Source organism: Paroedura picta, chromosome 1 (assembly GCF_049243985.1).
Source record: "Paroedura picta isolate Pp20150507F chromosome 1, Ppicta_v3.0, whole genome shotgun sequence".
In the NCBI taxonomy this organism is placed as follows: Eukaryota; Metazoa; Chordata; class Lepidosauria; order Squamata; family Gekkonidae; genus Paroedura; species Paroedura picta.
The window spans coordinates 197,815,052-197,839,788 of NC_135369.1; the positions used below are offsets into that span (position 1 = coordinate 197,815,052).

The 24,737-nt window shown below is 46.9% G+C and overlaps 2 protein-coding genes across 3 annotated transcripts in view; both read left to right on the forward strand.

Annotated features, from left to right (window-relative positions):
• Positions 1 to 439: 439 nt before the first annotated feature.
• The window catches only part of PAQR8 (progestin and adipoQ receptor family member 8), a 43,190-nt gene continuing 18,892 nt past the window's right edge, over positions 440 to 24,737 (forward strand). Inside the window, exon 1 of one of the 2 annotated variants that reach the window (XM_077315976.1) lies at positions 440 to 819. The gene's annotated coding sequence lies outside the window, so the exon portion shown is untranslated. The remainder of the gene's footprint in view (positions 820 to 24,737) is intronic. The other variant, XM_077315977.1, reaches the window with a different exon arrangement.
• On the forward strand, positions 21,266 to 23,215 carry LOC143826752 (uncharacterized). The gene is made up of 6 exons (XM_077315772.1): positions 21,266 to 21,373; positions 21,667 to 21,771; positions 21,867 to 21,950; positions 22,037 to 22,114; positions 22,254 to 22,451; positions 23,184 to 23,215. The coding sequence occupies exons 1-6, from the start codon at positions 21,316 to 21,318 to the stop codon at positions 23,213 to 23,215; spliced, it is 555 nt and encodes a 184-aa protein (XP_077171887.1). The 5' UTR covers positions 21,266 to 21,315.

The window sequence follows — 24,737 nt, forward strand, 5'->3', positions numbered from 1 at the left end:
GACTCCCTGTCCCAAATCCCACCCTATTCCGGCTCAATCTGCCAGTTCTCCAGGTATTTCCCAACCCAAAACTGGCAACACGACCCAGCGGGCCGCATGGAGGAGGAAGGGGGGCACGCAACCAGGCTCTCCCGATTAGAGGCCGCTTTATTTAGCCTTTACGCAAGAGTCTTCTGATGTGGAGCAGCACCCTGTCCCCAGCGCCTCCCATCGCATCCCTCCACACGGCTAGCCCGGGCCGAGGCGTGCCAGGATCTCCGGGGGGGGGGGGGGGAGGGAGGTCGGGTTGCCAGCTCCAGGAGCGCTGGCCGCAGTGGGGCACCAGCCCTGCGGAGTCTCCCTTCCAAAGCAGCCGCTCCCTCTGGGGAGGGGGGGGGTCCCAGGCGCGCCTGGAGGCAGGCAGGGGAGCGGCCGCCTGGCCGTGTCCATGGCCCGCAAGGTGCGCAGGCGAAGAGCGGCCTCCGCGGCGTGGCTCCTGCCGGCCGGCCGGGGCGCCCGTGGCCCAGGGAGGAGACGCCGGGGAGGAGCCAGCGCGCCCGGCGGGCACCGGGCCGGCCGGGTGAGAGGACGAGCAAGCGCCCGCCGGCCGCGCCGGGGCCGAGGACAGGGGCGATGCAGCGGCCGCGCTTGGAACGTGAGCGTCCCCTGTGGGAGGCAGCCGCGGCCGGGCCTCTGAGCACGTGCAGAGGACTGGACTCCCCCCCTCCACCTGCAAGTTAAAAGAGGGAGAGTCTCAGCCGCGCCGCCGAGGCTCTTCCGTGCGCCCCCTAGACGCGCTCTTCGGTAGGGACGCGGGGCGATCGAGCTGGGCTGTCTGAGGTAGGGTTGCCAACTCCGGGTGGGGAGGATGCCTGGAGAGCTGCAAGAGAAAGGGGAGAGGAGGGACCTTAACCGAGTGCCCTGGAGCTGCTAAGCAGCCCTTTTCTCCAGGGAGGGATTAGTCTCTCTTGTCTGGAAGCCAGTTGTAACACCAGGAGATAGCCAGGCTCCCCCGGGAGGCTGGCAACCGCTGTTAGCGTGCTGTAGCATCCCCAGTCTAAAGCATCCGTTTTCTCCAGGGAAACTGATCTATTCAGCCTGGAAATCCGGGAGGTCATTCCGGGAGGTCTCCGGGCCATGCCTGGAGGCAGGAAACCCGGGGTCTTCGTCTCAATTTGGGACTGCCCGGGCGGGATGTTGAGCGGTCACATCTTTCGACTGCGCGGCTGGGGTGGCAACGGGGTGGCTTAGGGTTGGGAGTCAGTGGCCCTTATCTTAACAACAACAACAACAAGAACAAACAAGCCTTGCTTTGCTGCCCTTGATGTATCAGCATTGTAGGGTCTGGGGGCTTCCACCCCAAGAGAATTGGCTGCCCTGATTGTACTCACTCTGGGCCGTTTCGAAAGGATGGACCCCCCCACCCCCGCATTTGGATGCTCAGTTCGCTTCCCACATAAGAGTGTGTGTGTTTGCATGCCCCTTGATGCAGGAGAAGGCAGTTGGCTGCGGGGACTGGGAGGGAGTCTTTCTCCCTCCTCTCAGCCACTGTTTCCCCCAGCAGCAGCACCTAATCTCCTGCAGGGACCTTTAGCATGGGATTTATGTGGTTGCAAGCGTCTTTATTAGGTGCTGCTTCTCTGGCACATTAAATAAAGAGCAGAAGGAGGGAGATTCAGAGACCATTTTGTTTCTCTTGCAAATGAGCTTCTGGTAGTCTCAAGATCTAGTCGCTTGCAGGCATGGGGTGTTTGTGTGTTTCTGCTAAGAAGGCCTTGCTGGCATGGAGGATTTGGGAAGGCACTGTTAAAATGCCTTCTCTACAACAGTAGCCTGAGTGTGGATCTCAGCAGTTTGAGTGCTAGAGTCTGTCCGGGGGTCCAGAAAAGTTCTAATGGTAGTACTGTGTAAATTTAGGATGAGTCGCCGTGTTAGTCTGTCCTTAACAGTAGAAAAGGGATTAAAGGTAAAGGTAAAGGTATCCCCTGTGCAAGCACCGAGTCATGTCTGACCCCTGGGGTGACGCCCTCCAGCGTTTTCATGGCAGACTCAATACGGGGTGGTTTGCCAGTGCCTTCCCCAGTCATGACCGTTTACCCCCCAGCAAGCTGGGTACTCATTTTACCGACCTCGGAAGGATGGAAGGCTGAGTCAACCTTGAGCCGGCTGCTGGGATCGAACTCCCAGCCTCATGGGCAAAGCTTTCAGACGGCTGCCTTACCACTCTGCGCCACAAGAGGCTCTTAGAAAAGGGATTAGTAGGACCTTAAAGCCTAACAAAATTTGTGGCACTGTTGAAGCCTTGGTGAGTTACTACTCGTTTTGTCAGAGTCACATCTGTCCTGTTTTGAAGAGTGGAATGATTTGAGATGCTGAATGACAAGGGCAGGTAATGAACATAGCAGGTGGATGACAATAGCAAGCGTGATTGGATTAGGAATTTTAAATGGAGATTAGTAAGAGAGACTGCTGAATTGTGCCTGATAATGAAGCTGAAGGCAATACATCCTCCTGGACTGAATCAAGACATAGGTTTCCTGTCTCATTACCACACTTACTACTCCTCTGCCCATCAACACGTAATTCAATCACACATGCTGTCGTCATTCACCTGCTATTGTCATTTGCTTTCTAATGATGTTCAGCATCTGCAATACCTTCCCTTTCCAAAATGTGACAGATAGATTCACATTCTAGTTACATCTGAAGAAGCGAGCAATGACTTGTGAAGGCACAGCCCTTGCCACAAATGTTGTTAGTGTTTTAGATGCTATTGGTCTCTTGTTCTTTTCTACTGTGAACTTTAAGGCAGAGTGACTCTCTTTCTGATTTCATATTTATGATCTCTAGTACAATCCCTTCAAGGATCACTGCCTTCCCTACGAAGGGGCTTGCGTAGCTCAGTGAAGCTATGAGCTATGCCATGCAGGGCCACCTAAGACGGACAGATCATAGCTGAGAGCTCTGACAAAAGGTGAAGGAAATAGCAAACCACTCCAGTATCTTTGCCATGAAAACTCTATGGACAGGTTCAAAACGTAAACCTATATGACGCCAGAAGATGAGCCCCTCAGGTTGGAAGGTGTCCAATATGCTACTGGGGATGAGCAGCCGGCTAGTACAAGTAGCTCCAGAATGAATGAAGTGGCTGAGCCAAAGCCAAAAGGACGCTCAGTTGTGGAAGTAACTGGTGGCGAAAAGACAGTCCGATGCTGTAAAGATTTTTATTCCATAGGAACCTGGAACGTCAGATCCATGAATCAAGGCAAGACTGAACATTGACATTTTAGGAATTAGTGAACTAAAAGGGACAGGAATGGGTGAATTTAATTCAGATGACCATCAGGTATACTACTGTGGGCAAGAATCGCGCAGAGGAAATGGAGTAGCCTTCATAATCAGTAAAAGAGTAGGAAAAGCAGTACTGGGATACAATCCACAAAATGACAGAATGATCTCAGTTCGATTCCAAGGCAAACCATTCAACATCACAGTAATCCAGGTCTAGAAATAGAAGAAAACAATAGTTGACAAATATAAGAAAACAATAGAATAGGGAGGACCAGAGGAACTAGAGATCAAATTGCCAACTTACGCTGGATCATGGAGAAAGCTAGGGAGTTCCAGAAGAACATTTACTTCTGCTTCATTGAGTATGCTAAAGCCTTTGATTGTGTGGAGTACAACAAATTGTGGCAAGTTCTTAAAGAGTTGGGAATACCAGAGCATCTTATCTGTCTCTTGAGAAACTTATATACAGGTCAAGAAGCAACAGTGAGAACCAGGCATGGAATCACTGATTGGTTCAAAATTGAAAAAGGAGTTCGGCAAGGCTGTATACTATCACCTTGCCTATTTAACTTGTATGCGGAGCACATCATGAGAAAGGCGGGGTTAGATAAGTCACAAATTGGGATCAAAATTGCAAGGAGAAATATCAACAACCTCAGATATGCAGATGATACCACTCTAATGGCAAAAAGCGACGAGGAACTAAAGAGCCAATGAAGCAGAAGTAAATGAAGCAGAAGTAAATGTTTTTCTGGAACTCTCTAGCTTTCTCCATGATCCAGCGTATATTGGCAATTTGATCTCTAGTTCCTCTGCCTCTTTGAAATCCTGCCTGTACTTCTGGAAGTTCTCGGTCCACATATTGCTGGAGCCTAGCTTGTAGGATTTTGAGCATAACTTTACTAGCATGAAAAATGAGTGCGATGGTGTGGTAGTTCGAACATTCTTTGGCATTGCCCTTCTTTGGGATTGGAGTGTAAACTTTTTCCAATCTTGTGGCCATTGTTTTCCAAATTTGCTGGCATATTGAGTGTAGCACTTTTACTGCATCATCTTTTAAGATTTTGAATAGTTCTACTGGAATGCTAGCACCACCACTAGCTTTATTGTTACTCAGACTTCCTTTGACTTAACATTCCAGGATGTCTGGCTCCAGGTCAGTAACTACCCCATCATGGTTATCAGGGATGTTATGCTCGCTCTTGTATAGTTCCTCTGTATAATTTTGCCACCTTTTTGAAATCTCTTCTGCTTCTGTGAGGTCCCTACTATTTTGGTCCTTTACCATACCCATCTTTGCATGAAATGTTCTCTTTATATCTCCAATTTTCTTGAAAAGATCTCTGGTCCTCCCCATTCTATTGCTTTTTTCTATTTGTTTGCACTGTTCATTTAAAAAGGCATTCTTATCTCTTCTAGCTAGTCTCTGGAATTCAGCGTTCATTTGGGTGTATCTTTCTCTTTCTCCCTTGCCTTTCACTTAGAATCATAGAATCATAGAGTTGGAAGGGGCCATACAGGCCATCTAGTCCAACCCCCTGCTCAACGCAGGATTAGCCCTAAGCATCCTAAAGCATCCAAGAAAAGTGCGTATCCAACTTTTGCTTGAAGACTGCCAGTGAGGGGGAGCTCACCACCTCCTTAGGCAGCCTATTCCACTGCTGAACTACTCTGACTGTGAAAATTTTTTTCCTGATATCTAGCCTATATCGTTGTACTTGAAGTTTAAACCCATTACTGCGTGTCCTCTCCTCTGCAGCCAACAGAAACAGCATCCTGCCCTCCTCCAAGTGACAACCTTTCAAATACTTAAAGAGGGCTATCATGTCCCCTCTCAACCTCCTTTTCTCCAGGCTGAACATTCCCAAGTCCCTCAACCTATCTTCATAGGGCTTGGTCCCTTGGCCCCAGATCATCTTCGTCACTCTCCTCTGTACACTTTCAATTTTATCTACGTATTTCTTGAAGTGAGGCCTCCAGAACTGCACACAATACTCCCAAGTGTGCTCTGACCAGTGCCGTATACAATGGGACTGTGACATCTTGTGATTTTGATGTGATGCCTCTGTTGATACAGCCCAAAATGGCATTTGCCTTTTTTACCGCTGCATCACACTGCCTGCTCATGTTTAGCTTACAATCCACAAGTACCCCAAGGTCTCGTTCACACACAGTGTTACCTAGAAGCGTATGCCCCATCCAGTAGGCATGCTTTTCATTTTTCTGACCCAGATGCAGAACTTTACACTTATCTTTATTAAATTGCATCTTGTTGTCATTTGCCCATTTTTCCATTGTGTTCAGATCTCGTTGAACTCTTTCTCTATCTTCCGGAGTATTTGCCAGTCCTCCCAATTTGGTGTCATCTGCAAACTTGATGAGTAGTCCCTCCACCCCCTCATTTAGATCATTAATAAATATGTTAAAAAGTACTGGGCCGAGCACCGAGCCCTGAGGTACCCCGCTACTCACCTCTCTCCAGTCTGATGAAACACCATTGACAACAACTCTTTGAGTGCGGTTCTCTAACCAATTCCCTATCCACCTGACTATCTGAAAATCCAGATTGCAGTCCTTCAACTTATCCATCAGAACATCATGGGGAACCTTGTCAAAAGCTTTACTAAAATCCAAGTAAATGACATCAACCGAATTTCCCCGATCCAGCAAACCTGTTACTTGGTCAAAAAAGGAAACCAGGTTGGTCTGGCAGGACCTGTTGGAGACAAATCCATGCTGACTTCCCTGGATCACCAAATTGTCCTCCAGATTTTTGCAGATCACTCCCTTTAATATCTGCTCCATTATCTTCCCCACAACAGAGGTCAGACTCACTGGTCTGTAGTTTCCCGGGTCATCCTTCCTCCCTTTTTTGAAGATCGGAATAACATTTGCTCTCTTCCAGTCCTCTGGGACATCTCCAGTCCTTAAATAGGTTCCGAAGATGATGGACAAGGGCTGTGCAAGTTCTCTGGAAAGTTCTCTGAGTACCCTCGGGTGCATTTCATCCGGACCAGGGGATTTGAACTCATCCAGTGCAGCTAAATGCCTCTTGACAACCTCTCTATCCATGTTAACCTGCCACCCAGACACTGTCCTTTGGCTACGGCCATCTCTAGATGTGCCTAAACCCTTTGACCTGTTGACTTCCCTTCTCTCCTCAGCTATTGTAAAGCTTCCTCAGACAGCCATTTTGATTTCTTGCATTTCTTTTTCTTTGGGATGGTTTTAGTTGCTACCTCTTGTACAATGTTGTGAACCTCTGCCCATAGTTCTTCAGGCACTCTGTCTATTTGTCACCTCTACTGTATATTCCTCAGGATTTAGTTCATACCTGAGTGGCTTAGTGCTTTTCCCTACTTTCTTCAATTTAAGCCTAAATTTTGCAACAGGAAAAGAGTGTTTGCTATGACCATTGTATTCTCTTGACAAAATTCTACCAGCCTGTGCCCTGCTTCATTTGTACTCCAAGGCCAAACTTGCCTGTTATCCCGGTTATTTTCTGGCTCCCTACTTTAGCATTCCAATCCCCCATGATCCCCCATTTTTTGGCGTTGCTTCTAGAAGGTGTTGTAGGGCTTCATAGAACTGGTCAACTTCATCCTCTTCAGCAGCAGTGGTTGGGGCATAGACCTGGATCACTGTGATGTTGAAAGGTTTGCCTTGGCTTCGATCCAATCTACTTAGCTGCAGCCAAATAAAACTTTCTAGTAAAAGTTGGGGGGGGGGGAGCCCCCATTCCCACAGATGCCTGTGCATTTGCTCAGCCCTAGTGTTTTGAAGTCCTGACCTGGATATCTCAGGCTGTCCTGATCTTGTCCCATTTTGGAAGCTAAACAGAAGCAGCCCTGGTCGGTACTTGTGTGGGAGACTACCAAGGAAGTCAGTCGTCATAAGGCAGAGGCAGTCAATGGTAGACCACCTCTGAATGTCTCTTGTTCTGGGGGGGAAAGGTGTTTTGGGTGTCGATGCCTGTTAGATGGGAAATGTGTAGGTGACCATACAGGTGAGAGGAGCTGCAGCTTCATCGAAGAGCATCTGCTGGGCATGCAGAAAGTCCCCAGTTCAATCCCTGGCATCATTTCCCTACTGAGTGGAGCAGTTTGCATCCTGAGCAGCAAATAACTGCTGTAGTCTTAACATGGGAGAACGAAGAGAGACCTATCCCAATGGATCCCCGTATGGAGAGGAGCTGGCTGGCCGTGATATACTTGGAATTCGGTTGAGGTTTTGGAAGCTTGAAGCTGCTTGGCAATGACTGCAAAAATTAATGAAAAACAGACAACTTGCCAGTGAAGAAATATTGGCAATTGAAATAGCTGGGAACCGTTCTGGCAGAAGCCCTGGTGAAACAAATAAAAACCAAGGAAAGAAAGCACAATAGAATCAGGGTCCAGGAGCACCTTTAAGACCAACAAAGATTTATTCAGGGTGTGAGCTTCCTCAGACTAAGAACTCCTTACATGACAGGGAATATACAGCAAAAATCAGTTCTGTTACATCAGTAGGACATTGTTTGAACATCTATTTATCGACACTTTACACCATTGAGATAGGTGTCTCATCTTTCTCCTTTGTTGTTAACACAAGATCACCCCGTTTTTGATTCTTCATCACTTTGTAATCTTAATATGGACCTTGAGCAGAGCTAAACCCCATGAAACACCAAATTAGGCATGTGCAAAACCACACCCACCCACCACCCTGTTGTTTTTTGGGTTCAGGTACACCAGTTCCAGAATATATCAGTATTTCCAAATATCCCTGAATCCAGTTCACTGAGGCATAATATTGGGATGCATAAAATAATTAGAAGAGGCAATTTTTTCCAGCTCCGAGACATTTAAAAGGACTGAAATATACTTAAATGTCTTGGCTGCAGAGCTGAAAAAGGAAGCCATTACAAAACCATTGGGTTTAGTTTTCTGCTTTAAACCTTGTTCCTATTGTACCTGGGCTGTGGAAGTCATTACAGGTTCAATTTTTCCTTCCTTGTATTTTCCTGCATTGTTGTTAAACATTTTTATAGTATCTTTGGGAGACGGCTCCTTACTTGTACTCGCTAAGTGGTGCAGAAAGATTTGAAATAGCTTTTTTTATACCAAGGGGGCTGATTGGCTTTTTCTGGTGTCACTCAAGGGATTCCTTCTGGTGTGTTACACTGTTTTATAGATGAACTAGGTTTAAGGCCCACTGTAGCCCAAATACAGTGGGTGCTAGCGGGTGGGCGGCTGGGTGTGGGTGGCAGGCTGCTGGAGGGGCGGGGAGCGATGGGCTTTGAAGGTGCTGCCCCCCCGCCCATGCCCTCCGAGTCACCTGGCTCCCCACGGGTCTCAGAGGCTGGGCTGAGGCCCACGGGAAGCCTCCCCTGGCTGGGCTGCTCCCCGGCAATACCCTTGCTGCATCAAGAAGCCCTGGCGAACAGCCGCCTGCCTCCACCTGGCACCAGCCGCTGCCTGCCACACCCACCTGAAGCGAGGTGAGTCCTACAGTCCTGGCGGCTCCCCCATCCGCCCCCTCCCCCCTCCCTGGCGATCTCCTGTGTGCCCACCCCAACCCCCCTTACTGTTTTATTTATACCGCTCCTGGAGTGGTTTACAGATGTTATGCCCATGTTCTGTACACCAATATTATTTCTGCTGTCCTCCGAATGCAAAATACTGAAAGCAGACTTACTTATCAATTGATCAGCTTTTTTAATGTGAGAAGGAACCGTCCCCACCTGATGCTATTGTATTCCTGAACGAAGCATAATATTATTTTTTTAATTGCAATTTAAGTGAGACTTGGTCATACATTCATAGCATGACATATTTATAAAGATTCTGTTCATGGTGTGATAATAATTAATGAAGTATTATTTCATCATCTATCCCAATAGAAAAGCATTACTATGTAAGGGGATCTCAAGACTCTTTTGCTCTGCCTCAGTTTCCAAACCAGAATTTTTTGGAGTAATCAATATAACGTCTTCCGATTACTCACTTCCCAGATTTCCCTCTGCTTTGCTCCCGTCCTTTTGAAAAGCCTGCAGTCCAAGCATGTTAATATGACTGTCTGGTTGGGGAAGAAACGTTGAAACTTCTAGCCATATCTACATGATTTTACCCCCATTGTGACTTCTGTTTTTCTCTGCTGCATTGCTGGAATGGTTGTGGCTCAGTGGAAGAACCTCCACGTGGCGTGCAGAAAGTCCCAGGTTCAATCCCCACCGTCTCCCTTTGTGAAAGGACAAAATTGTAGGTGATGTGGAAAACGGTAATGACTGGGGAAGCCACTGGCAAACCACCCCGTATTGAGTCTGCCATGAAAACACTGGAGGGTGTCACCCCAAGGGTCAGACATGACCCGGTGCTTGCGCAGGGGATACCTTTACCTTTTTAGCCAACACGGGGATTCTAAGTGCTGCCTTTAAGTGCCTGCAATCTTTCCTCCCAGTTTGGGGACAGAGAGTGGCATGAAGGGAGTGAACCTCCCAGTGGCATGTTCTTGTGTGTGAGGGTCCTGGAGAGAGCTATTCTGTCTCCAATGCTGTTTAATATATATGCCCCGTCTCCCCACTGGGCCGGTGTTTTGGGCTGGGAAGTCATCAATATACAGATGTATCTGTTGATGGACAGCCAAACGTCCAAACTTCCATATTTCTTGGGCAGGTGACTGGAGGCCATGGAGAATTGGCTCAAGCAGAGTCAGTTGAAGTTAAATCCAGTTAAGACAGAGGTCCTCTGGCTGGGCCAACATTCCCCAGATGAGACAGTGCAACTCCCGGCCCTTGACAGAGGCCAATTAACAGCCATGGTGACGGTTAAGAGTCTGGGTATGATTCTGGATGCCTCTTTATCACTGCAGGCCCAGGTCACAAAGGTTGTTCATCAGGCATTTTATCACCAACAAAAACTGTTGGTGCTTGACTTCGTCACTATGATCCATACAACGGTCACCTCCAGGTTGGATTACTGTAAGTTGCTCTACACAGGGCTACCCTTGAGGTTGTTCCAGAAACTTCAACTTGTTCAGAATGTGGCAGCACAGGTCCTTACTGGGACCCAGTGGAGAGCACTATATGTGCTTTCCCAACCTCACTGGCCCCAGAGTGAGGACCAGATCAAGTTCAAGGATCTGTTTTTGACCTTCAGGGTCCTAAATGGTCTGGGGTCATCATATTTGCGGGACCACCTCTTCCACTATGTCCCTCCAAAAATTCCAACATGTTTGAGTGAACAACATATGCTCATCCCAAATTGCATCCACATTGTTGTTATACAGACAGAAAGATGCCTTAATCAGACCATCAGTCTGCCAGGGTCAGTAGTGTTGGCGGAGTTTAATATGCAAAGGGCACCGGCTGCTTAAATTATAAATATCTTTATTGAGAATTGAAACAACTATGTAAAGAGAGAAAGGAGAAAGAGAGAGAGTCCCAACAGTCTAATTCAGGGGTAGTCAACCTGTGGTCATCAAGATGTTCATGGACTACAATTCCCATGAGAATTGTAGTCCATGGACATCTTGACAACCACAGGTTGACTATCCCTGGTCTAACTGACAAAGTGTTCTTCATCTGGAGGCAAACAGGGAGGAAGTGTGCTCAGAGGAGCAGGAAGTCTCCAATTGATCCAATCAGGACACAGGAGGAAATTTGAACAACAAGCAGAAAGTTCCTGTCTGTCAGAAACACCAAATATTTCTGCCATGATTTTATTCTGTCCTATACTGTTTCCTGTTATGGTGTTTATCTAGCCTGGCCTTTTGCTGTGATGTAACACAGATGCTGTTGTTTGACACCCCAAGGTCAATTTCCTGCCATTATGTTTTATGCCTTCTTGCCCTCCTTCCACATTCCTGTCTCCCCTTTCCTTTGTGTTCTGTAGTTCTCATACCCTTCTGTTCCTTGATGGCCAGTTGTTTATATCTGTGTTTTGGCTCCTTTGAACCATGCTTGGTTCAAGTTCCCAAGGGAGGGGAAAGAGCCCCTATGTGAATCAGTCCTGACTATGCCTTCAAAGTGGATACTTGCATTTTCTTAAATAAAGACACTATAATTCCACGAGTTTACTTATTTAGAAATTGAAGTCTCTCACACTAACTGCACGTCTCCTTCAATGCCCCTTGTAGAATACTCAGAACAACAAATAAGACGCACAGTAGCAGGAACACAAAATACTGTGTACAAAAATTGGAGACTCATATTCAAAATGTATTAACAAATAATATTATTAGCTAATATTATTAGCAGCTAGATCAGAGAGCATGCTTTAAGATATTCTTTTGCAAGGCTGTGATCCACTGGATTGTTATGAATACATTGTGAGTCCTAACTTACCCTAGAAGAAAATTTTTGAAACAGTAAACATGCCTGGGAGTGCTGTTGGTCTTCATTTGTTTATGAGAGGACTCTAATCTTTTGGAATGTTTGTCCCAGCAACCAGTGTTTGCGACTCCATGGAAATCTCCACCATGAAAGAAAAGATAACCTATAAAGAAAGTGTTTTCTGAGGCTTTTCTTCATATGCTGTTCAATCATGCATACTACAGGTCTTGCATGTTTCAACAAGTATTCTCTAGTCAACTGGCTCTTCATAATCTCGGGGGGAGGTCTTTCACATCGCCTGTTGCCTATTCATTTTAACTGGGGATGCTGGGAATTGAACCTGGGGTCGTCTTGTGCCAAGCAGATGGCATACCACTGAGCCATGGATTGGCATTCACTGTTGTGCCAAAACAGCCATGGATATTTGCACAGGGTTGCAGGATACTCTGCATTGGGAACTGTCTGGATTTAGTCCTTAATTAGGAGCAGGGTTGGCTAACTAAAAAGAGTTGGTTCTTATATGCTGCTTTTCTCCACACAAAGGAGTCTCAAAACAGCTTCCAATCGCCTTCTCTTTCCTCTCCCCAAAACAGACATCTTGTGAAGGAGGGGAGCCTAAGCGAACCCTAAGATTACTGAAGAAGAAGAAGAGTTGGTTTTTATATGCCACTTTTCTCTTCCGAAAGGAGTCTCAAAGCGGCTTCCAGTCGCCTTCCCATTCCTCTCCCCACAACAGACACCCTGTGGGGTGGGTGAGGCTGAGAGAGCCCTGATATTACTGCTCGGTCAGAACAGATTTATCAGTGCCGTGGTGAGCCCAAGGTCACCCAGCTGGCTGCATGTGGGGGAGTGCAGAATCAAACCCGGCTCGCCAGATTAGAGGTCCACACTCCCAACCACTACACCAAGCTGGCTCAAGGGTCTCCAACATGGTGTCCCAACAATGATTCTGATTGACCAGTGGAGATTTGATTTGAGGTACATATTTTTAAAAACATTTCTTTGGCTGCACTTGCCACCATAGCAGAAGGAGCTCCACAGTGTGACTCTTAAGTAGGCTGCGTCAACTATTCTGTGGCTGGCTTCACCTCAGTTTTGTGGCAGCCATTTTGTAGATGTGCCCCCTGCAAAGGTGCTTGCAGGCTCAAAAAGCTTGAGGACTCTTGGCTTGGAGGAAGAGGAGCTGCATTAAGACAGTCTGTGCAACTGTGTTGTCAGGATCATGCTGTCATAAGCAAGTGAAATGTGGTGCTAGCACAGAGGGCGTGTTTCATCTTGAAAATCTGTCTCTCGCTTTGAATAATGGGCCCACAGTTTGGTTTGGATGGTATGATTTATGCAGTCACTTGGTCACTGAAAGCCCACAGTGTGTAATAATCATGCGACTTGAGTGGTGATTCACAGAGCATAGGGCAGGATCAACAGCTTACTTACAGATTTGGGTGTCTAAGCACTGATACTCATGACTGTTAAAGTTGCTGTTTGATAACCTGAAAATGGTTCTTGTTGTATATACCTTTAATAGAAGATTTTCATATTACCATTCTAAATTGGATGTTATTCGTTGTTGGCCCAATTTTGAGTAAAGTAACAGAGGGATGATTTGGATGAGGGATTAGAGGAGGTACTTATTAATTTGCAGATGATACTAAACTGGGAGGGATAGCAAACACAACTGAAGACAGCAACAGAATCATAGAATCATAGAATCATAGAATCATAGAATCATAGAGTTGGAAGGGGCCATACAGGCCATCTAGTCCAACCCCCTGCTCAACGCAGGATTAGCCCTAAGCATCCTAAAGCATCCAAGAAAAGTGTGTATCCAACCTTTGCTTGAAGACTTCCAGTGAGGGGGCGCTCACCACCTCCTTAGGCAGCCTATTCCACTGCTGAACTACTCTGACTGTGAAAAACTTTTTCCTGATATCTAGCCTATATCGTTGTACTTGAAGTTTAAACCCATTACTGCGTGTCCTTTCCTCTGCAGCCAGCAGAAACAGCATCCTGCCCTCCTCCAAGTGACAACCTTTCAAATACTTAAAGAGGGCTATCATGTCCCCTCTCAACCTCCTTTTCTCCAGGCTGAACATTCCCAAGTCCCTCAACCTATCTTCATAGGGCTTGGTCCCTTGGCCCCAGATCATCTTCGTTGCTCTCCTCTGTACCCTTTCAATTTTATCGATGTCCTTCTTGAAGTGAGGCCTCCAGAACTGCACACAGTACTCCAGGTGTGGTCTGACCAGTGCCGTATACAATGGGACTATGACATCTTGTGATTTTGATGTGATGCCTCTGTTGATACAGCCCAAAATGGCATTTGCCTTTTTTACCGCTGCATCACACTGCCTGCTCATGTTTAGTTTACAATCCACAATCCACAAGTACCCCAAGGTCTCGTTCACACACAGTGCTACCTAGAAGCGTATCCCCCATCCAGTAGGCATGCTTTTCATTTTTTTGACCCAGATGCAGAACTTTACACTTATCTTTATTATCTTTATTAAATTGCATCTTGTTCTCATTTGCCCATTTTTCCATTGTGTTCAGATCTCGTTGAACTCTGTCTCTATCTTCCGGAGTATTTGCCAGTCCTCCCAATTTGGTGTCATCTGCAAACTTGATGAGTAGTCCCTCCACCCCCTCATCTAGATCATTAATAAATATGTTAAAAAGTACCGGGCCGAGCACCGAGCCCTGAGGTACCCCGCTACTCACCTCTCTCCAGTCTGATGAAACACCATTGACAACAACTCTTTGAGTGCGGTTCTCTAACCAATTCCCTATCCACCTAACCAATTCCCTATCCACCTAACTATATATAGGATGATCTGGATAGGCTCGAGAAGTGGGCTACACTGAATAATACCTAAGACAATAATAGAATATACTCTCATAACAGATTATACTTTCATATGTATCAACAATTACTTTGCTAAGAAAGATGGTAATAACTTCTAGATTAGGATTAATATGTGATAGGAACTGAATATGTATGTTAAAAGAGGCTGGCAAACTATACTTTCATATGTATCAATAATTATTTGGCTGGTTGATTGTTTTTTTTTCTTTATAATTGAAGCAATGAGAATTGAGCACGTACGTTTCAAGATAAGAATGGATTGTGTATTTATATAGATTAATGATTACTCTGCTAGCTGGCTGTTTCCTTTCTTTTTTTTTTCTTTCTCCATTTTTTTGTAAACTTAAGAAAGACAGCAGTAACTATTAGGTTAGGACTAATATGCAATGGGAACTATATATTTCTTGAGATAATATACGATTATATTATGTATGGTATACACACATAGACGATGTATAGACTGTGTACTAATAATTATTTATTAGCTGGTCGTTTTTCGTTTTCTCTCTATTACTTTTCTGTAAATGCTTTACATAACAACAAACAATAAAATTTCAGAAACAAACAAACAAACAAAAAGTTTGCAGACGACACCAAATTGGGAGGACTGGCAAATACTCCGGAAGATAGAGACAGAGTTCAACGAGATCTGAACACAATGGAAAAATGGGCAAATGAGAACAAGATGCAATTTAATAAAGATAAGTGTAAAATTCTGCATCTGGGTCAGAAAAATGAAAAGCATGCCTACTGGATGGGGGATATGCTTCTAGGTAGCACTGTGTGTGAACGAGACCTTGGGGTACTTGTGGATTGTAAACTAAACATGAGCAGGCAGTGTGATGCAGCGGTAAAAAAGGCAAATGCCATTTTGGGCTGTATCAACAGAGGCATCACATCAAAATCACAAGATGTCATAGTCCCATTGTATACAGCACTGGTCAGACCACACCTGGAGTACTGTGTGCAGTTCTAGAGGCCTCACTTCAAGAAGGACGTAGATAAAATTGAAAGGGTACAGAGGAGAGTTGCCTAAGGAGGTGGTGAGCTTCCCCTCACTGGCAGTCTTCAAGCAAAGGTTGGATACACACTTTTCTTGGATGCTTTAGGATGCTTTGGGCTGATCCTGCGTTGAGCAGGGGGTTGGACTAGATGGCCTGTATGGCCCCTTCCAACTCTATGATTCTATGATTCTATGTTATGTCCCTTGTCCTTGCAGATGTTGTGCAAAATGACACATGCGATGAGCAATGGAGTCACATTGTCTATATGCACATGTAGTCTGGACATCAAGCAACGGAACTGAGCCTTCAAACGGCCAAAGGCACACTCCACAACATTCCTTGCCCAGGAGTGCCTGAGGTTGTAGTAGCTCTGCACGTTTGTCCTTGGCTGCTTATAGGGAGTCATGAGCCAGCGGCGTAAGGGGTAGGCTCCATCTCCGAGCACCAATGCCAGAACATGCACTCCCTCAATGGTGGCGGTGGGGTTGCCGGGGACAAAGACCCCTTCGTCCATGGTTTTCCTGAGGTTCGATTCCCAGAACACAAGGGCATCATGCTTCCTCCCACTCCACCCCACCTCGGCATCTATAAACTGTCCAGAGAAGTCCACAGTTCCTTGCGGGAGAACAGAACAAAAGTCCTTCCTGTTCCCGTACTCCTTTATGCTTCACTCGGGTGCACGGATAGGTATGTGGCTTCCATCGACCGCTGCAAAACAATGCAGAAATCCCAGCCTGGCAAAGCCGTCCATACTCTGAAGAAAGGGAAAGAAAAGAATAGAAATCAGGGTTCAATGTTAGCGTAGGGTGCATCGCGTATTCGTTGCTCACCTGTCAAACAAGAAAACAAAATTAAAGTGCATAGGGGATGGAAGGACACCCACCGCTCCAAGCCGGTCTCTGAGGCACACCGCTTTGCTGTACAATTCAGCCTCCATGGCGAAGCAGAACTCCAGCAGGATCTCGCCAATTGTTGAGACTCCTAATCCAAATTGCTGGGCAACTGTCCGGAAGTACTGCGGGGTGGCCAAGTACCACAAGGCGGCTGCCACCCTTTTTTCCACTGGAATAGGGCGCTGCATGCCAGTTACTTGCCTTTCCATGCACCCACGGAGAGCTTCCACGATTTCAAATAATGTTCCCCTCGACATTCTGAAGTTAGCAATCCAGTGGTCATCATCCCAGCGAGACCACACAAAATTTTCCCACCAGTCGGTGGATCTTTCGTCCACCCAAAACTGTTTGGGGAACCGGACCTCTGCCAGAGCTTGCCAGCATTTCTTAGATGCGACGCGTGCCCGTAGAGATCGGTTTCTAGTAATGGCCATCCTTCTGGCCACACGTAGTCTGTGGTCCTCATAAGCAGACCTCCTCTGCGACATGGTGGCATGGATACGCTGGGCTGTCACAAGCATCTGACCCAGCAACTTTAAAATAATCTTCTCCATTGCAACGTTTACCTGTGCGGCGGCCAGGAGGCTAGGCAAGCAAAAGAGTGAGGCCGACCACATGTCTGCCTAGGTGCACACAAGCAGGTAATCTGTGGGCGTGTACTGTGGGCGGGGATTCCCCAATCAAACATTCTCATAGGATGCAATGCATCAACCTTTATTTCATAGAAAACATTGGAAAACCAGTTCCAATTGCACCAATGATTCAACGATGATTTGTTGCTATGGGGTTTTCGGGTTTTTTTTTTTAAAAAGGGGAACCCCACCGATTTCAGCTTCTGGGTAGAGGTCAAAGGTGTCCCTGCAGTTTGATTGACGGCTACGGGAGGCCAGAAGTGCTAAAAAGGGACCTCCTTTGTGGCGATAAGACGGAGACCGGAAACCTGTGGGAAAGTGACAAATTCCGCAAAAACCGCAGCTGTGCGTTACGGCCAATTTTTGCTACTTAAAGTAGCAATTTCACAAACGGCAACCAAATAGCCACTTTTAACTTTGGTGGAATGACCCTCAATTCGACCATGGCAAAGAACAGAAGATCCCTGAAGATCCCTGCCCGCCCCTCCATGGCAAAGAACAGAACATGGCAAAGTTCTCAGAAGCACTGGGCTATATACAGAGGCTAGGAACAATTTTTAAAAAATGGATTGTGAATCTGACCTACAAGATGGTAGAGGTCCAATCCTAAGTACATTGGATACTATGAGATTTATTTCTTAATAACACAGTCCCTTGAAATTTAAATATACATCTGCTAATATGTTTTGGTTTTAATACGTTAAAAAATGTTTAAAAAATCCAGAAAATGACAAGTAGACAGGATGAGTGAATGAGGGCATCTTCCACCTGGAACAAAGGATATAGAATCACAGAATCACAGAGTTGGAAGGGGCCATACAGGCCATCTAGTCCAACCCCCTGCTCAACGCAGGATCAGCCCAAAGCATCCTAAAGCATCCAAGAAAAGTGTGTATCCAACCTTTGCTTGAAGACTGCCAGTGAGGGGGAGCTTACCACCTCCTTAGGCAGCCTATTCCACTGCTGAACTACTCTGACTGTGAAAAACTTTTTCCTGATATCTAGCCTATATCGTTGTACTTGTAGTTTAAACCCATTACTGCGTGTCCTCTCCTCTGCAGCCAACGGGAACAGAATCCTGCCCTCCTCCAAATGACAATCTTTCAGATACTTAAAGAGGGCTATCATGTCCCCTCTCAACCACCTTTTATCCAGGCTGAACATTCCCAAGTCCCTCAACCTATCTTCATAGGGCTTGGTCCCTTGGCCCCAGATCATCTTCGTCACTCTCCTCTGTACCCTTTCAATTTTATCTACGTGCTTCTTGAAGTGAGGCCTCCAGAACTGCACACAGTACGCCAGATGTGGTCTGACCAGTGCTGTATACAATGGGACTATGACATCTTGTGATTTTGATGTGATGCCCCTGTTGATACAGCCCAAAATGGCATTTGCCTTTTTTACCGCTGCATCACACTGCCTGCTCATGTTTAGTTTACAATCCAAAAGTACCCCAAGGTCTCGTTCACACACAGTGTTACCTAGAAGCGTATCCCCCATCCAGTAGGCATGCTTTTCATTTTTCTGACCCAGATGCAGAACTTTACACTTATCTTTATTAAATTGCATCTTGTTCTCATTTGCCCATTTTTCCATTGTGTTCAGATCTCGTTGAACTCTGTCTCTATCTTCCGGAGTATTTGCCAGTCCTCCCAATTTGGTGTCATCTGCAAACTTGATGAGTAGTCCCTCCACCCCCTCATCGAGATCATTAATAAATATGTTAAAAAGTACCGGGCCGAGCCCCGAGCCCTGAGGTACCCCGCTACTCACCTCTCTCCAGTCTGATGAAACACCATTGACAACTACTCTTTGAGTGCGGTTCTCTAACCAATTCCCTATCCACCTGACTATCTGAAAATCCAGATTGCAGTCCTTCAACTTATCAATCAGAACATCATGGGGAACCTTGTCAAAAGCTTTACTAAAATCCAAGTAAATGACATCAACCGAATTCCCCCGATCCAGCAAACCTGTTACTTGGTCAAAAAAGGAAACTAGGTTGGTCTGGCAGGACCTGTTGGAGACAAATCCATGCTGACTTCCTTGGATCACCAAATTGTCGTCCAGATGTTTGCAGATCGCTCCCTTTAATATCTGCTCCATTATCTTCCCCACAACAGAGGTCAGACTCACTGGTCTGTAGTTTCCCGGGTCATCCTTCCTCCCTTTTTTGAAGATCAGAATAACGTTTGCTCTCTTCCAGTCCTCCGGGACATCTCCAGTCCTTAAAGAGGTTCCAAAGATGATGGACAAGGGCTGTGCAAGTTCTCTGGAAAGTTCTTTGAGCACTCTCGGGTGCATTTCATCCGGACCAGGGGATTTGAACTCATCCAGTGCAGCTAAATACCTCTCGACAACCTCTCTATCCATGTTAACCTGCCACTCAGACACTATCCTTTGGCTATGGCCATCTCTAGATGTGCCTAAACCCTTTGACCTGTGGGAAAAAACAGATGTAAAATAGGCACTAAGCCTTTCTGCTTTCTCTGCATTTTCCATTAGAGATTGTCCATCCTCACCCAACAGTGGGCCTATTGCCTCCTTTACTTTACGTTTGCTCCTCACATAACTGAATGATCTTTTCTTGTTACAATGGGCTTCCCTTCCCCTTCCCTGTGGCTGAACCAGAACCTGTAGTCCTTGAGGATGCAGCAGACATCCCTGAAGCCAGGAGAAAAAGGATCTATGCGGAGGGGTGTGTTACCCAAATTGCGTGAACACGTGTCCTAAAACACGTATCTTTGAGCTTGTGGGGAATATTAGCCCAAAATGCTGCGAGAGGGGGGTAACTTAGCGTTATCGGATCGTTACCTTTGTATACGAGGGTCGATTGCACCCGTAGGAACTCAAGGCAAACACAGATGTAAATGGTAAAATATTAATATAAGCTTTTATTGAAAGGAAAATAACAAAAAGACACACAAATAGCTAACACACATACAAGCAGTCATATAGAGAAGGGGGAGGAAGAGTGGAAGGCTTGATAGTTACCTGTCCGGGAAGTGGTGGGTCAGAGGAAGAAGCACGAACCAGCGTGGGAGGTCCCGGGTTGGAAGACACTCAGAGTGTCTGTGTGAAGCCACAGTTTTTATAGGATTTTGGGAAGGGGGCTACGTGCCAAGGCTCAGGTAAGCATGTGCTGGAAGTTTCCAGGGTCCCCAGAGATTAGGACAATACCTTGCCAAGTGGGGGGTGATGGCCGTAAATGGATTTGGATAAAGGTATTAATGGCTCCGAGGAAGAGAGCCATCAGGTCTAGCTGGCAGGGTGTGGGGAGGAGATTTCCCTTGGCAGAGGGGCCAAGTGTGAAAAATGTTGCAAGACAAAGGATTTTCCTAGGAGCCCTTAGGCAAACAGGAGGAAGCCAGTCCACTCACTTAGAAATACAATGGGGGGGGGGGGTGAGCTGATGCAAGCTTGAGTCCAGAGGCATCTCTGGGCCAAGCAAAGGCTGTCATTCCAAACCTAAGGCAGAGAGCAAGATTTCTAAGATGGAGCCTGGCCTGGCTTGGCTGACCCTAGCAGTGTCATGGCTTTGGCTTAAGCCTAGACTATTGTGGGGTGCCGTTGGTTATAGAAGACAGTGTGCCAAGGCATAAGGCAGGGATCCTGCCATGCGTAACAGGTGCAAGGTTCGGGACGCTATAGCCAGTCACCTTTACAGAAATAGGAGACGTGTTTGATTCGTTTTTTCTACTCCTGTGTGCTGTGTTAAATAAAGTTTCATGTTCTTTGTTCAACCTTGTCTTGTGTGGTTTGACTATGCAGCCGGCAAACAACCGGCGATTCTCTGGTCCAAAAGCACTTTGACAGACCTCAATGCCTCACTGTAGTAACTCCCCACTGAAATTGACAAACACAATACGAAGCACTGTACAGGGAAGGGTTGGGGAGGCGGGTAGCCAGTAAGTATTGGCGACCCCTGTCAAACTGGAGGATCAAGCCACTTATGTTCCAAAGAATAATTTCCCTGGTGGGTAGCATTGATACATTTAAACTTTTGGGGGCTGATGGGAGCAATGCATATTCGTTGCCTAACCGTCATTCCAAAGATGCCGAAGCCACAGAAGGGCTCCTGGCAGCACGCCGAGGCTGAGGCACTTTCAGAGCTGGTGCTCAAATCTAAAAGCGTTGGCCGCCTTATGGCCAGCACCCACTGCCACACCAAGGGTGCATACCAGGTGTTGGCATCTAGGATGGGGGAGAGGGGCTACGTCCGGACCTGGGTGCAGGTCCAGACAAAATGTAAGAGAATCAAACTAGATTTTCTAAATAGTATAGAGCAGTGGGGGGGGGGGGGGTTCCTCAGCCCAGTGGGAGAATACACTTCCACAATCAGATGATGAGGATATGGGAGAAGGCTGGAAAGCCCCCCCTGGAGATGAGGCGATATATGGGTGAGTGCTGCCTTTATTATGTTTGATCTTTTACCCTTAAGCATGCATTGAATGTTTAGATGCCTCTTTCCCCAACAGTTTCCATCTGATTTGAGAAAGCATTAAGATGCTGTCAACTCCAGCTGACATTGCCAGCCAGTACTGTCAAACCACTTTGTCAATGCACTCCTAGTACACTTTATCATGTGTCTGAAGCTGTGATACGTAATGCTCTGATTGCGGTGTGGCCCTCAACTGTGTACTATGTTTGGTATGCGTGCTTCAATTTATGAATTCTTGTTTACTGTGCACAGCCACACAATCCCCCGCGAAACTATCGGAGGCCACAGCCAGCAAGGAAGGTGAAGAACAGGAGGAGGAAGAGGAAGAGGGTCCTTCCACCTCATCCAAAGCTGCAGGTGAGAGCTATAATTCTTTAAGGGAGACCCATGTCTGTGTACCCCCTGGAAGCCATAAGGGAGCCTGCTGTGATCCTTTTATTTACATTTCATAGCAGACACAATGAGGGCCAGGATGAGGAGCATGGAGGCCAGGCTGGCATCCTTGGAGGGGCTCTTAGAGCGACAGAGGATGGAGTGTGAGTACTGAACCTGTGCTGGGGTGTGGGTTGTGTTACTAATGCCTATATATATGGCTTAGCATTTGTTTTAAAACCATTTGCAGGGCAGGCAGCAGTGGCTGATCTGAGAGGGGAGTTGGAGAGCAAGAGGCAGCTAATGCAGCAGAAGGAGGAGGAAGAACGTAGGTTCTGTACCCCACCGCCCCACCCCCAAAACCTCCACACACTGTGGCGAAGGTCACTAAAAACTGAATCCATGTAAACTCAAGTTAAAAAAATATCTGTGGCACTAATGTGTACCTGTTTTTCCTCCCCACACAGTGAAGAAGAAAGAGGAGGCAAAAGAGGAGGAAGACCTCTGGAGGAGAAAAGTCCGGGGCACAATGACCCGGTTTGGGAAACAGCTGAGGGAGATGACGGAGGGCGGAGGAAAAAGTCCCTCAGAGCCTGCAGCCTGGAAAACTGAGGGCAAAAAATCTAAGGGAGAATGGGGAGGGGAAACAAAAGACAAAGAAGATGGTGCTGGAGAGGGGACTAGTGGCACTTGTGTTTCTGGGTTTTGTTGGGGAGGGGGTGGGGTGGGGCTCCAAGTTAAATTCCCTACTGTTTTCCCCCTGTTACTTAAAAATAAACTGTTTGTATTACTGTTTTGAAAAAGACTCCAGTGTGACTCCTTACACTTGCACGCCTTTCACCCCACACTCCTAAAACTCCTTGAACTGACATCCCTTTAACCCCCCACCCACCCAACACAACCAGATTAAACACACTCACTAGAAAGGCCACTTTTGGCCTTCCTAGTTCTAAAGTAGGGTACACAGAGACATAGGCAAAAATATAAACTTTATTTTTCAAACAAAACCCAACACAGAACACATTCAAAAGCAAAACTGGACTAAACTAGGAGGGGGAGAACTTGTCCGATGGTTTTATTTTTCTCTTTCCCAGAACAGTCCTCCTGCGAGTCTGGGTGGCGGCGTTCAGAGAGGGGGTTGGTGGTGTGGGTGTTGGTGGAGGGGGGGGTCATGGTCACATTAATTTGAGCAGGGTTAGCAGTTTGTCTGTCCTCTTTCGACTCCATTACCAGGACCGCCCTCTCCAGTAGTCCCCTGATAAGGCGCATCTCCTGGACACTTTCGCGAAGGGATTTGTTGGAATCCCTGAAGATCCCCCATTTTTCTTCCCTCCTGGACCTGGAGCTCATACATAGACTGCTCAAAGGCGGCAGTACGCCGCGTGTCCGCCTGGCAGTGCTCCAGGAGGCTCTGGCCCACGTTGGTTAAAAGGGAGACATGCCTCAGCCTAGTGCGTTCCCTCAGCAGCCTCTCCTCTGCTGGGAGTGCACCTCTAGGGACATCAGGGGGTGGGCTGGCAGGACCCGGGGGGGCTTCCTCCTCCTCCGAAAGAACCTCTGTAGGAAAAAATGAGAAATAGAACCGTTAGTGTCATTGTTACAACCAACACTGCCCAGGGAGCACATGGTGGGATTTTTTGCCTATTGTTCACAGCAATATTCCCAACAATGCCTAGTCAGCACATGGTTAGTGTTTTTTGCCTATTTTTCACAGCAATACTCCCAACAAAGCCTAGGAGCCCATGGTGCGGGTTTTTTTGCCTATTTTTCACAGCAATACTCTCAACAATGCCTAGGGAGCACATGGTTAGTGGTTTGTATGCCCTGCAGTTATGGCTAGAAAGGAACAGTTCATGCATGCTCACCCTCTCGAATCTCTAGGAGCCAGCGTTGGGCAGGAGGTCCAGGCACCCCACGCTCCTCCTCCTCTTGTGTTCCTGGGATGAAATCTGTAAAAAAGAAAAAAAATGGTTTTAGGAACAAATGGTAGTAAAGGTAGCTTCCAAACTCAACACCAGCAACATAGAGGTACCTTCTTCTTTCTCCTAGCAGAGAAACTGCTCCCTGCACAAACAGAAAAGCACAAAGCAGTTTACATAGCACCCCCCCCCCCCATTGTTCTCATGGCCATTCCGCACCGGGATCCATGTAGCAAATTGTTTGCTGAACGAAAAATCGCCATTTTAAATAGTGGAATTCGTCGTTATGCATACCTGACTTTTTAGTGGAATCCAGTTGCGTTTCTATCGTTTCCCACAGGGTTCCGGTCTCGGCAAAAATCACTAGAAAGAGAGCGCTATTGCTGAGCTGTGTCCCGCCCCTGGCCATCAAGCAGCCAATGGGCAGCTGTTATCATGCTCCCAAACAGCCCCTTTCCCTTTAAGGAAGGTTTTTGTTTAAAAAAAACACACCCGTTGCAACGAATATGCGTTGATTCGTTGCAACGGAGAGACCCATCCAGCTAGCAGGTGATGTTTGAGCTGCCGTTTCATCGTTGCCACGCTCCCCCCGAGTGAAATCCCCCCCCCTCACGGGCGCGATTTTTGGCCAAAAACAGTATGAAAAATAAAGTGAAAATAAACCAGCAAACGGGCCTCTATGATGCTTGTGCTTGGTGACTTTAAACAGAGGGACTGAAGCCGGGGAAGCCTCACTGGGTAAACGAAGGCTTGCCAGTGCGTTGATCTCCACTCACTCAGAGAAAAAAAAATGGCGATCGCTTCGCCGGAAGATCAGAGGAGAGAGCCAGGGGGAGGGACTTTGCAGAAACCGCAACAATGGTAACGCACAGAACTTTCCCACTAGTGTTGCAGATTGGTTGCAGGAGTGTAGCGCTTTCCAGAGGGTGAATCCACTTTTTGGGATTTCCCTGAAAGCGCTACAACGAAGCGCTTTTTGCGGATCGGTTTCAGGAGTGTTGCAGATTGTCAACGACGTTGTGCATAATGGCA

What these genes read in the sequence shown, in the direction of transcription:
- LOC143826752 (XM_077315772.1), top strand. Translation starts at nt 21,316, where the DNA reads ATGATGAGGATATGGGAGAAGGCTGGAAAGCCCCCCCTGGAGATGAGG. An exon ending in GCAGAAGGAGGAGGAAGAAC is followed by an intron (nt 22,115 to 22,253) that starts GTAGGTTCTGTA and finishes CTCCCCACACAG; the next exon opens with TGAAGAAGAAAGAGGAGGCA. An exon ending in AACAAAAGACAAAGAAGATG is followed by an intron (nt 22,452 to 23,183) that starts GTGCTGGAGAGG and finishes TCCGCCTGGCAG; the next exon opens with TGCTCCAGGAGGCTCTGGCC.